This window comes from Brugia malayi (assembly GCF_000002995.4).
Source record: "Brugia malayi strain FR3 genome assembly, contig: Bm_v4_ChrX_scaffold_001, whole genome shotgun sequence".
Taxonomy (NCBI): Eukaryota; Metazoa; Nematoda; class Chromadorea; order Rhabditida; family Onchocercidae; genus Brugia; species Brugia malayi.
Window position 1 is genome coordinate 15408453 of NW_025062479.1, and position 14537 is coordinate 15422989.

A 14537-nucleotide genomic window follows, 5' to 3' on the forward strand; every position below is an offset into this window, starting at 1 on the left:
TCTTGTTAATTAGTCACAGCAAGTATATTTCGAAGTACTTACGTTATCCGAAAAAGCACGACGAGTTCTACCATTTCTGTCATGAGCACAAAAAAAAAAAAAATGCAATAAACTTAAAAGAATTTCTTGCTGTACCCACATTGATCACTAATATACTAATCGAGAACAGTATAAAGACTAGCAGCAAAAACGATATCTCTTCTGATAGCTGCCGATGTATCGTCCATTTTCTCATACAATGTAGGATCACCAACTAATCGTGCGGCATTTCGTATATCGTGACATAATTCATCCAATCTTTGTATACAGCGTACAATCAAACCTTCTTGTGCATCAGTGAGTTGCATTATCTCAGCAAATGGCTAGAAAATATAAAATTTAATTAAAATAATTTAATTTAAATTATAATACAAGAGATGATTCTTATAATCATGACGCTAAATTACAGCTAATCAATTGCAAATCCGAAGAAAATCTAATGAGGTAGTTTGCAAGAAGCAAAGATAGTATGGCATTAAAATGAAAAAAAAAAAAAAAAAAACCTTAAAAGCTTCAAGGAGACAAGAAAAAATAAACTGTAGGGCAGCGATAAAGCACAATGAACTCTCAACAATCTGACGAACAAATGGATTTACGAATGGATATTTCAGTAGTTAGCACCGCAAACCTTCTTTAAGAACTTAATATTTTTCTATATTTTAGCTTTTTGTGACTGGAAAAATGAAATTTCATGACAACATTAAGAAACAGACTGAAATAGATAAAAAACTTTGCACTTTTACCATGGAACTGGCCCATTCATAAACAGCATGCATCAAACCAAAGCTCAATTCTTCAGAAATGTCAACATCTTTTACACCACATTCCCGTTGGATCCTTCCAATTCTGTTACACACTTCAATGATGTCATCTTTCAACTAAAAAATGAACATTTCCGGTCTAGGAAAAAAATTGCCACGTATAAATTCATATTTTTCAAAAAATACTACAAATTTCATATTTTCCTTTCTCCCCTTTTTAGGAATTTATGAATCATTAAACAACAGAGAAGGGTTCTCTCAGCTGGACATTTGTAATCATGCTCGCCTATAAAATTCCATACAGATTTATATTAGTAAATACAAGACAGTTCTACCTCCTCTAATACTGGTGGCGTTTGTATCGCTTCACCTTCCTTATCTTTCCTGCATTCGCCCTCCCTTAACCTATGCTGACATGTTGTTACTGAAAGCATAGCTGCTATTTCCGCAGTTGAACGATAATGAAATTTATTGTCCAGCATCAATTCCGTAATCAACAATTCCTAAAAATACAGTTTTGCCACGTATCTCATTTCCTATTTCGTTGCTGATTAACAATTATTTATTGTAACTAAAACGAAATTTTCCATAAATAAATTAACATAAAATGGAAATCGACTTGCATAAATTCAAAAAGCATTGCTTTGAATCATATTATGCAATTGAACCATATTATGCAAACATACCAAGTGACAGAAAGTGAAAATGAGAACTGCATCATACCTGATGATGTATTTCACAAGCTACACGACCTTTCAGAGAAACCAAATTTGAATCATCAATGTAATTTAACCGACGTAAAAGCTGAAAATATTTAGAGGTTAACTAGTAAAGACATGGAAGGCTAGCAAACAAATGAATACAAATAAACATACAACCTGGACAATCAAGAATGTAAATATTACCTTGATACGATCGCTGTAATCCTGTGAGAGCAGTAAACCACCAGTTGAAAGCTTTAAACGAAGCTCATCACATTTTCCTTGAAGGTTTCTTTTATCATGTATATATGTGAACTAAAGTTTGTCAAGAAATAATTTGATGACTTTTATCAAAAAGATGAAAAAAAAAAAAAAACGTCAATCAAATTGCACTGTAATCTTCCATTAACTGTAAAAACATCAAACAATACACTTAAAGAATATTATGCTGAAATTATAAAGAAAACAATGAAATAAAAAGAAAAAACTGAAGAAAGTAAGGTAGAAGCAGTGAAGCGTTACAGTGAAAACCTGCGATAACAGGTATGTATTTAAATGCTTCTGTGAGATTAAAATTGGATGAATAACAACTCACATGTTCCTGAAATAGCGAACACCGTTGACAAGCAAAATTTGCATCATTTATGAGTAAATTGCGGAGATCATTCAAATAACGCAATTTTTGAAACATTTCAACATCGTTCACTTGTATATCTTGCCCTGGTAATTTTACATTTCCCTTTTTCGTGCTGTCCCAATTTGCTGCTATATTATCAATTTCACCAATTAATTTCAGAACCGCCTGATCTGGTGATTTAGTCCTACCAAGTGAAATAACATTCAACAAGTATTATCAAAAAAAAAAATACATATATATAACTACCGATAAGTTGAAAACAAAAGAAGAAAATGAGATCGAGAAGTAGCACCATTTTTTTAGACTGAGCACTACTTGTTTAGCAAAAAAAGTAAAATTTACAAAAACACAGGAACGAAAAAAAAAAAGACCTACCGATTTCTGGGGTAATTCCTTGTTTTCATATCATCTATGATTGCCAGTGGATCAATCTTCATGGTTTTTTGACAAACTGCTATCAAACGACTGAGTGGTATACTATCCACGACAGTGCCTATTCTTCGCACTTGATCTGAGAATTTTTGTGGTGGTAGTCCTTCAAGACCATAAAATGCTGCACACTGCAATAGGCTTGTCTCACAGATTTCCTGTTGCTCCTGGAAAAAAAGCTTTAATTAAACGTGCCGAATATTTATCTCAATGATATCATGAAATCCCAAAACTAGTAAGATGAAAATAGCACAAATAACAACTCTAACTTCTTGTGGCATTCTTGTGAAACGGTCTCTTTTTTGCTTTTCATGCTCTGTAACTTGTTGATCGTCTACCACAGATAGCAGTAAAGCCATATTCTTTGAATTCCCATCCACCGTTAGCTCAAACAATCAATTTAAAGAAAAAAAAAAAAACTATTAACAGAAGTGAAAAAGAAATTAAGAAGAGCGAACAAAAAAAATTTCATCCGAATAAAACTTCTCTCACAAAACTCTCAAAAAGTCGCCGATATCAAGAATCTTCGAACGAGAATCACAAATCTAGAAAAAAGCTGCTCTAGGACGGGCGATTTAACGCCCTTTAAAAGTATTTCCTAACCTTAAGAAGAACTGCCACAGCAGCAAGTCGTCCAATTTCTGGCAAACAAACAATAACCAGACGTCCTGGCAATAATAATTTATCCAAAACCGAAAATCGAATTAATTCAGGCCATAATTCAGCTCGATACCGTATGAATATTCTCAAGTTTTCGTAATAATCAACAATTGAATTGCCTTCAGTAGGAAAACATGTTGTACAATCAGGATCTTTTTTCAGTAACAACAGTTCTTCTGTCTGAAACCTCAATTTTATAAAACGTATGAGATAATTCACCGAAGGACAAATGAATTTCTTCATTAAAAGTCAAGGTTAAACTATAAAAAAGATTTCAAACAAAAAATTTTTAACCACATAAAATACTAAATATTCAACAAATGACGCTATCATAACTTGGCAAGTAAACTAAAGTGGCTAAGTGTTAGAACTTTAGATCTCTTTCAGAATGGATAACACTTAACAGAATTTCAATGCGGGTTTGTATTACAAAACAATGACACAGTGCAACAAACATCACGAAATCTTAAATTTGAAATAACAAACTGAACCCGACTTTCAAATTTTGCACCAAAATTTATTAATACCTATATTTGGAATCATACTCATGATGCACATGGACTTAACTATAAATTTCATAAAAAAAAAGAACAAATTCCACCAGAAGAACATATAACTATCAAATGTTATGTATTACTTACCTGTTTTAAGCGTGCTTTTTGTGTCAATGCTAATCTTAGTGATGCACTTTCAACGTAGCTTCTTCTTAGCACATCCTCGACACTCAAATGCTCTACTCGCAACAAATTTAGGAGCATTGAGTATGTTACTCTAAACCGTGACTCTAGCTTTGTCGGTTTGCCCTGTAGTGATTGAAATCAGATAACAAAGTAAAAAGAAAGAAAAAAAAAAAAACTATATTATTAATAGTAAAAGAAATCTTCGGGTTTTTTTTATTTTTTTTGTTAAGGAAAGTTGGTACCAGTCATTCCACTCTCGCTCTTCCTCTTTCACAACACATTTTTTCACGCATCAAAAATTATTTTATTTCAAAGATTTATAGCTAACAATAATAGGACTACGGAAAAAGTGAGAATATCTTACCTGCATACAATTGACGAGGTCTAGATAGTCGGGAACATAAGGTCCTTTACATAAAACAATTACGGACCCAGTAGCATCCAGACCTCGTCGCCCCGCTCGACCAGCCATCTAAAAAAACCATCCCCGATAATCACTCTAAAAATTTTCTTCCTAACATTTTTTTTATTGATTAACTACGTGATTCAAAAAAAAAAAAAAAAAAAAACTGATAACCATATTTCAAGTAATCAACTGAAACTATTAAAGAAGTTTTCATTTTTCTAAACATTTCACCAGCAGTCGTAAATCATTCATCTGCTTGTTATTTTGCGAACCAGATGTCATATCCTTCGTCAACTTTTGCAATTTTCACAGCAAGAATTTGTAAAAATAAAACGGTAGAATACCTGAATATATTCCCCCGGATTCAACAGACGCAACTGTCGGCCATCGTGTTTCTGCAGTGAGTCAAAAATCACCGTCCGGGCGGGCATATTGACGCCCATAGCAAAAGTTTCAGTAGCAAACAAAACCTACAGTATTTGTATTAAACTAGTAACCAGAAAAATATTCTTATACATCGAAAAGAATTTTCAATTTGCCTATTTACAGCAATATTTCATTTCAAAAGAAAAAACTGTATGTATGCATGACTTGAAAATAAATTTAAAAATACTCGTTTATATTGTGGAAGCAAATACCTTGACGAGTCCTTTCTGGAACAGCAATTCGACAACCTCTTTTAGAATTGGCAAAATACCGCTGTGATGTATTGCAAAACCATGCTTACATAATTCTTTCATTTGTAGTACCTACGAAGAATTAAGAAATTTCTTTGGAATTGAAATAAATTTTGGTATAATTTTATAGTTATATTGAAGTTGAACAAATTATTAACGACAATTTTTTGCAAGATCTAATTCAAGAAATAAATTTGAAAATAATTTGCGAATAAATGATGATGCAGGTGTGATCACGCTATCGAAGATAACACTGTTACAGCAAAACAATAATATGATCACAATATCAAGAGGAAGGGAAAAATCAACTCCATTCCAAGACTTTTTATTTTATCGGTTCAGATTCCTCACCCATACTACCTATTTAAAACAAAGCAGCTATAGCAAAATTATTTAAACAGGAAAGCATATATATGACAGACAGAAACGAAATAGTCCAAAACAGAATCTAAGATAGTTTTTGGATGCATAAATAATAACACTAGAAGCATCGCATTCAGTGGCCAAATGAAGAAATATTCCTAATAAATTAGGTTATAAAAGTGACCTGAGGTAGATTTTTGTCCGAACCTCTCAAGCGCGCAATACACCTTGAAAAGAAATGATGTATACTGGATTTCTCCTTCTCTGTAGTCAAATCAATTGATCGCAACAAATACGCATTATCATCACATCTTTATAGTAATTATTCATAAATTAATATTGGACATAAAGTGATTTTAAATCAAAAAGAACAGTGACAAGATCACTTTCTTTCAAAGTTGTACTTATGCAAACAAAATACTGCAGTGTTACTGTGAAATTTTTAAACAAATTCAATCATCTCCAATAAGAATAGATGGATATAGTAGGGTCTTTTTTTTTTTTTTTTGCTTATAAAAAATGAGAAAATCAAACCTTCGTCTAGAGAAAACAAAAACAATGACTGGCAACATGTTCTGCATGCGTAGATGGTCGATAACAGTAATGTAAACATTCTTGTCCTGAAATGTTAAAATATGAAAAACAAAACAGATGAATAATGCAAATTTCAACTTTGGAGATTATAAAATTCGAACACAATTGTAGACTAAAACATAAATGAAATGAAAAACGTCGTAGGAATTTTTCAAATAACTTAAAATTTTATTATTTGGTCGGTAACCAACAGGTCCCACGTTTGCACTTGCTTTACGTATATTTGCTTTTGCTGCACTTGCAAGAGAATACCTTTAAAATTTGAACAAACAATAAATTTTTTCCAAAAAATTCAATTAAAGTGTACTAATGCAGTAGAAAAATTGCCATTAAAAAATTTTCCGAATCTTCATTTCATTCAGGAAACACTTTTGATAACCGACTGCCAAAAATTAGATCGTTACATTCAAACCTAGTGAATATAACGACCAGCAACTAGAAAAATAAATAGCTTTCAAAATGTTTTTAAACAGAATGTTGAGTGAAGTTATCCAGTCATTCAGATCATAGTTTTCATGCTTTAGAATATAATGATTTGGACCACTGATAGTTCTAGTCGTGATATAGACGATTCAACAAGAGCATAGACAATACTTAATACAAAATATATCTATGAAATGAATTCAGTGTCAAGTTGATACCCTTTTTGAACAAATTGCCCACAGCTGTCGATAATTTTAAACATATCCTTTTTAGTTTTGCCATCTTGTCCAGTATATAAAAAGTGTTCTAGTGGAACAGGACGTCGCGCAGTCATAATTACATAAATTCGCTTCTTTTTAATGCGCCTGAAACTTTCAAGTCAGGTGACAAAACGAAAATGAGGTTGCGACACGCACTATTTTTCGACTGACCCAAAATTGCTTGATTAGACTGAATTTGATTTTTTCTTCCACTAATAAAGAAACTAAATTAAGACGAGTAAGAAGAGATCTGAATATTAATGTAACAAGAATTTGAAATTAAAAAAAGCAAATACTTACCCAACCCAATCAGCGAATTCAACACAATTAGGCACTGTAGCACTTAACATAACAATTTTAGCATGAGCAGGTAACATAATCAGCACTTCCTCCCAAACATGTCCACGCTAAAAAATATCGCAAAAAATTATTTGACGGGTTCCAGTTACATTTACTCCATACGCCTTATTGCAGTGAGATAGTGAAAACAACTGAATACTGCTAATACAAAGCACAAGATTAATGTTTAAAAAATTTTAAATTATCTCTATCAAAGATAGTCTAATGCACAAATATATTCAAAGAAATATTTTAATAACCTTAGCATGAATGTACACTCGGAAAAAGTATCGTAAATAGCTTTACTTATTGTAATCAGTGCAGTACTGCATTAATATTCATAACACTTATGATTCTCATTTTTATTTCTCTAGAGATGATATAATGTAATCTCATATTGTGTGTTAGTGAAATTATTTTTAAGGCATCGGAACAAACCTCTGCATCATTGATATAGTGTACTTCATCAAATATGACCCATTCTAATTCGCGAATAACTTCCGATCCATTATAAAGCATAGATCTGAAAAACAACCACAATTACAAGTAATGGTACACGAAGAACTACAGTAAAGACATCAAAATATTTCTTCAAACATTCTCTCTTAAAGACTAACAAAAATACGTTAATGATCGACCTTAATTCTTAAAAGTTTCGGTCACAGAACTATAAAAAAAGTTTCTATATAAAGCTACACAGATTTCTACATAAAACAATTCCCAGAATGATACGATTATTTCAGCAATTATTCAACAAAACCAAAACTAACCTTAAAACCTCTGTTGTCATTATAAGACAGAAAGCTTCTGGGTGCAATTGTATATCACCTGTTATGAGACCAACATCTTGAAAAATGAGCTTAAATTCGCGAAATTTCTGATTTGAAAGCGCTTTTATCGGCGATGTATATATTGCTCTACAGAAGGGTAAAATTGAAATTTCCATTATTAAGAAATATGAATAATAATTTAAACTACTTCTTTAACAGACTACTTCTACTGACTGCTACAATAAATCATACGTGTTTTGAGCTTGTTATAGAATGACTACTCATCAGACCTTCCGCTTATAACTTCCTCAAATGAAGTCGCGATGCCTACAACCAATTAAATCACTTAAGTTTTTCTTTTGTTTTTTTTTTTTTTTGTTTCGTTTTAAGTTTTCTCTTAAATCATTCTTTTTTTTTTAAATTTTGTCACATTGCTAGTAACTCAGTCTTTATGATGAAGGAACTATCATAACTATAACTTAAGCATTTATAATGTTGTGAGAGAAATTGAGCAATAAAACCTAGTCCCACTTTTTTATATTAAAATTGCTTATATATTTAAAAATTAGTTTTACCTGGTTTTATGTAAATTACACAAAGCAACAGCGTACTCAGCAACAACGGTTTTGCCAGCCGAAGTATGAGCGGCAACAAATACTGAATCTCCACGATCTAAACAGACAACTGCTTGTTGTTGAAATGGATCCAGTTCAAACGGATACTAAAATATACAATTTGTTAGCAACGATAGACAGCAGATTGAGAAACATTCAACACTTTATAAAACTATTAAACATCAATGATTAGTTGGTTTTATTAATTTCGCTACTGAAACATTGTTCAAAACTTAATTATTAAAGTCTTTTTATTATTTAAACTATCAGATGACCATACCACATATGACCAGCCCCACTGCAATGCATATAAAATAATCCATTAAGTTGAAAAAATACATAATTTTTTAATGAATTGCTATTTTTAGTAGAGACACTTAAATTAAATTAAATTTTTTTAACACTTAAATTAAATTTGTTAGTACTAGAATTTATTTTCTTGTTTAATATACAAAAACTCTTACAAATTGTGAAATTTTCATAAAAATCAAAATCTAAATTTGAAATAAAAATTTTAATTACCTTAAAACATATTGTTATATCTATACCTTAAGTATAAACGATAAGCACGATCATATACAGATTTGTTGAAAGGGAATCATGAAACGAGTTGTATCACCACACACTTATTTAATCTATCCAGTAATTAGATATTTATTACGACCGCCTGTTGGGGAAACCAATTGAAACTAGACTGCTTTCGAAGTAAACAATGATATGTCATATGATTTTTACCTTTCTTGCCATATTACTTTTCAATACTTCGTACTCGTCAACATTCTTTGATGTATTCAAAACATGAGCATATGAATATTCTCTATTTTGTACTTGTAACTCATCTTTTCCACTTGATGAAGGTGCAACCTCGTCCAATGTGATAACCAGTTGCTAAAAAAACTAAATTGCTAATAAACCAACAACTATGCATCGTCCAAAATTTTTAAAATTAAAATTATAAAATACAAATTCCTCCAGTTAATTGACAGTATTTTGATGTTATTAAAGAGAACCCTAAATTCTTTATTCCTAACGATTTAATCTAAGCTATATTTTCAAAATATCTCAAGTTTTTAAAATATTTCCAATATCCTTCTTCCTAAAAGTAAAAGTGATGGGAAAAAAAAATTTTTCTTTTAATATGGTATAGAAATAAAAATTTTCTTTTGGCATGGTATAGAAATAAATACTCCCAAACAGCGCAAAGTAATTATCAACTACGATGGCGTGCACTGATTTCAAATTTTTGATTTTTATGTGCTATCAGAAATCAAAATGAAATTTGTGTTGAATTGTACCGAAGGGTTGCTCAGGAATCCAAAAGAAAAAAAAAAAACTTTATAGTAATTTTTGGCATTTTGCAATTTGGAGTTATGAAACTGGTGCCGATGTATAGCAAGTGCGTTTTTTTTTGCCCAATACTCAATGAAAATTCAAAATTCTTGCCTCGAATTCTTTATCCACTTCTTTACCAATTTCCGACTCATTATGTGACTCCTCAGCACCTTCAGAATCATCTTCAAGTGTTCTTGAAGAGCATGTTGGATTACTGATGTTGACAGATTCCAGCAAATCAGCCAAATTATCATCAGCGCAATGAACACTATTTTGAGGAATTTCGTGAATGTCACCTTCAGTGAGACCATCAACATTTATTCCAGGTATGCAAAAGAGTAGTTCAGATATGGAGCATTCTGCAAGATGAAGAAGATAAGTTTGAAACATTTAAATGTTTCAAAAGTTAAAAGAATTCTGTAATTCCTATAGCTCCACATTATTTATGATCTAATGTCTTCAACATCCACAATGTTGGCAGGTAAAAAAGGTCGCGCCCTGACCCGTCCTTTTCCTTACAAAATCACAACTGGAGGTCTCATAAATTCATGCTTCTGGATTTCGACTGGTTTTAAAGCTGAAGACCAAGAATAAAATAAAGATTTTGTTCTCGAGGTGGAAAAGACTCGACAAAAAATTATGTCCAGAGCAGAAAAAAGTGATTTTCAACTGGAGCACAACTGTTTCAAAATGACAATAATATTCCAGAAAGTCTACAAAGCTTCCCATTGAGACGCAAATATGCTTCTTCTTCAAAGTTTTCATCTGTCGATATATCAACATCACTCAAACGAAGTACATTCTCGATTTCCGCATCGAAACCACCTGAATAGAACATTTAATAAGATTTTGAAGAAATGACCAATGGATGGCAAATAAATTAAGGAATCCATATACATATCACCATGATAAAGAGCTATTAAAAATTAAAACAAGAAACAAGATAAAAATTTCGGCCCCACAACCTTGAAGAAGAAAAATAATTTATAAGTAAAACACATTTTCTGTCGTTGCAATAGTGAACATTTAAAAATAAAATGCTTGCCGGGCATAAAAGGAATGTTGCTTGCAGAACCCATAAAATTTGAAACACCTTTTGGATCTGGAGACCTAAAGATCATTCCAATAATATTCAAGTCCACAAACACAATTGTTTTTTCTCCTTCTTCTTACTTCTCTACTCCTTGCTAAATTCAATTCCCCCTCCATATACACTGTTTAGTATCATTAGTAATTATTTCTTCAATTTCAGTTGCATTTTGAAAATATTACAAGCCATGAAATTAAAAAAATACTTGTTTTGTCAAGCTTTCTTTATGCATTTGCTTTATTACAAAATGAATAAAAAGGAAAAAACTTTATGATCTCGGGCCGTAAAACCAACTCAAGCACATCCATGTGCAAATACATATGCAAATATATCTAACCTGGTGAGTGACATCGATGTTTTTGCATCATCTGTTTTAGCATTTTTATCATTCAGTACTTCGATATAACCAGTAACTTTGCCTGACCTTAAATCTCGCAGCGTTTGTATTTCTAAGGTCGAAGCTGAATTCTGCAGCACTTGATCTTTTAGGCATTCAATATCTAATAACGGTTTCGGTATTCTGAAATTCAATGATTTGCCCTGAATGGTGATGAGATAATTTGCTCCTCAAAGAGTAGACCTAGAAAATTAATGTAGCAATTGAAGTAACCAACCAATGCAATGAATCAGCAAATTTACAAGATTCCAATAATGGAAGCATAACAAAATAATCCAGATTAAAGCAAGATAAAATATTGCTTTGAAATTGAATATTGTTAAATGTTGCCACGTAATTCAGGAAAATGTGCTTTTTCATAGTCGTAAAATAAGAGAACGTGTATGTAGTCATAAGTACATGTTTACAGCAGCACCTATCGATTCAATTTATCATTATTTCAAAGTAAAATGACGACGGAATAATTTGTTATCTACAGCAAAACTCTCATGGCTCTCCCTACACTATACTGTTTAAAAATTTAATGCCATTTAACTACCAAAAAATTGACCTAATTAAAGTTAAAGAGTCCAATAGCCTGCACAATCAGACCTTTACTAAGGAGATTATGCACACCCAACTATATCCATATATAGTGACAGCATGAACAGAAAAATATTGTATACTAGATTTTTGGGTAATATCTTACTAATATAATGAAATTATTCAAGATGCTAAGAAGTCATTCTTGTAGTACTCTTGTTTGAGTAGCAAATATAAATTATTCAATGACATGTGGATTTATATGATATCTGAATTTAAAGGACAATACCTATATGTTTCTGAAATTCCATATTCCTTTACACATTCAGCAATTAATTTCAATGCACCATTCCGGAAAACGAATTCCGCCTCCGTTTGGATCTCTTTTTCCAACATTTTCGCATCTTTGTAATTATCATTAACCGTTGATTCCTGATTCTTCGAACAACACTTAGAGTTTTTGAGCCATATATCCAAATCCATCCTAATGTTTTGATTTTATAGCAAATTTGAAATCAGTTTTATCTTTAATTTAGTATTGATTGGTGAACACTTATTACTTAAATATTATTGAAAACGCCATTTTCACGATGCAAATTAATAATTAAGGAATGTAAGATATTCACATTACTTTTCTCACATTTAGCTATGAATTTTTAACCATAATATCACTATGAATCCTCTGCCGACAAATGCAATTTCTCTCTGATCTAACCATTAAACTATTATAAAATACAGCAGGGCTATCACAGAGTCTCAACGACTATCGTTAGGAAAATTTTATTGAAAAGAGTAAAAAAACAATCCTGATAAAAAGAATTCCGGATCGCCGAAAATTGATCAAATGAAAGTATAACAGTACATGAAAAATTTTTTCCACAATGTTCTTGGTTTTTTACTTCAAATCAAAGAGCTTTCCGGTACTTTGCTTATAAATCAAACATTAAATTTCAACAAATTTTATTCCCACTATCGCAATATTATTCCAGGAACTCTAACTGAAAACCAATCACTTATAAAACAAATCATTTGACCGGACTTCGTCAACATTCCGATAAAGACGAATTCCGGACAGTCAGAATGAAAAAAAAAGGCATTAATTAGATGAGGTAGAACTCCATGAGAATTGTGCCACGCCTTCTCGTATGTGTGTGTCTCTCCAGCTTCCAGCACTTTTTCTAACTTTTCCAAAAATTGTCACATGTTTTACCATTCCCACTTCTTTTGACATTCCTCTCGCTACAACTCTTTACTAAAAAATTTCACAAGATTCATCCTCGTTCTGATACCATTGATAAAGGCTTGGCAGTTCCCCGAAACCTCTCACAAAGCCTTGACAATTTATATTACAAATTATTTCACCAAATTTTGTTTAAATTTGGCTTAATGTCAAACTGATTGGTACCAATAGCTTTATCAATGAAATTTTGGGAAAAAGTAAGAAAGTAATATAAATAAAATTGAAGAAAATTTATGGAATAATTTGGAAACAAAATTTCCAATACATAATAAATTCTGGTTTATTTGATTTTGTTTTTGTTTCCTTTTTTTTTTTTTTTTTGTTTTGTTTTTGTGACAGAACACTTAAAATAAGCAAATTCACGTATTCATTACTTTTAACGTAAAGTCTTCCCCCATTATGAAGCTCGTTTACCTTGTAAAGCCGTTCATTTATGAAAAAGATACTTTAAAGAAAGCTATAACTAAGGATTTCGCCATAGTCGTTCAACTTGTTTGGCTTAACTAATTAGCTTCAGGTGTAATGAATGTGACTAGTTCAAAAGAGATATTACCACAAAGCCCCGTAGCAACAGGCGAGGAACAAAACCTCCTCGAATTTTTAATTTTTTTGAAATTGCTACAATGAGACAACTTCCAAGTTAAACTTCAAACCAGCACTTGCTGACCATAGATTCTTCTGCAATACTTTTGGCAACATATTAAAAATACATCTGCCTAGGATTCTCATCATAGAAATCTAAAAATTTGTTCGATGAGAACAATCTACGGATTCAGAAGAGTAGCTTCTCGTCTTGCAAGTAGTCTTGCAAATAGCAAATTTCAACAGAAATTTTAAAACATCGAGAATAGGTGGTAGATTAATGAAGTCAAGCAGAGCAGACCCAATCATATGCAAATTTTTGCTACCACAAGGAACTTCGAAAGCTTTGAAAATAGTGCATGAACCAATATATCACATTCACAGTCCCTTTCTCAGTTCAGATGGCCGTTCGCTCTTCCCACAGAGAAACTTTCATTTTGAAGGAATAGTCTGAACGCTTTTGATATCTTTTCACCGTTTAGTTAAGGAATGTTGAGCAATTAGTGAGAACTGAACTGGACGTAAACTCAATTTGGAAGAGACTCTCAAAGCCATAAGCAAATGAAATCTGGCAACATTTGTTTGTTGTGTGTAATGAACTGTTTCATCTTATACTTCACTTAAACAGTCAGCAAATTCAATTTCAGTCGTAATAATGTCAAAATTTGAAATCGTCTTAAACACCATTTTACAATGATTTAAATTTGCAGTGTAAGAGAGGTATTAGCAGAAACAATTTTGATATAATAAAAGAGTAACAAATTGATAGTACGCAAATGTACACTTGTTGACTTTTTAGACAGTCTGTCCAGAACTTATAGAGATTTGTTAAGGCAGTTTTCTTTGACTGTGATTTGGAATCTAAAATTTTATTCACTAACAAGTACTTTACACAAAGTATTAATTTATATTAACAATGCACTGATAATTTCATAGAGACGTTGTGTATTAGTATAGGATGAAGCAATAAATAAACACGAAAAACAAATGAAGAATATAAATAAAGAGAAGTGAATAGTTA

At 31.6% G+C, this 14537-nt stretch overlaps 1 protein-coding gene across 1 annotated transcript; it reads right to left on the reverse strand.

The window, feature by feature from the left end:
* Positions 1–155: 155 nt before the first annotated feature.
* On the reverse strand, positions 156–12177 carry Bma-skih-2 (helicase, putative; the record flags this gene model as incomplete). The annotated part of the gene is made up of 27 exons (XM_043074969.1): positions 156–362; positions 783–917; positions 1136–1303; positions 1524–1604; positions 1706–1816; positions 2097–2322; positions 2514–2734; positions 2837–2953; positions 3171–3407; positions 3869–4030; positions 4272–4379; positions 4658–4783; positions 4952–5062; positions 5538–5664; positions 5888–5973; positions 6139–6199; positions 6589–6735; positions 6931–7037; positions 7408–7492; positions 7740–7886; positions 8315–8460; positions 9089–9241; positions 9797–10044; positions 10472–10510; positions 10731–10795; positions 11113–11295; positions 11984–12177. 27 exons carry the CDS (start codon positions 12175–12177, stop codon positions 156–158), a joined length of 3798 nt encoding a protein of 1265 aa, XP_042930903.1.
* Between the last annotated feature and the right edge of the window lie 2360 nt (positions 12178–14537).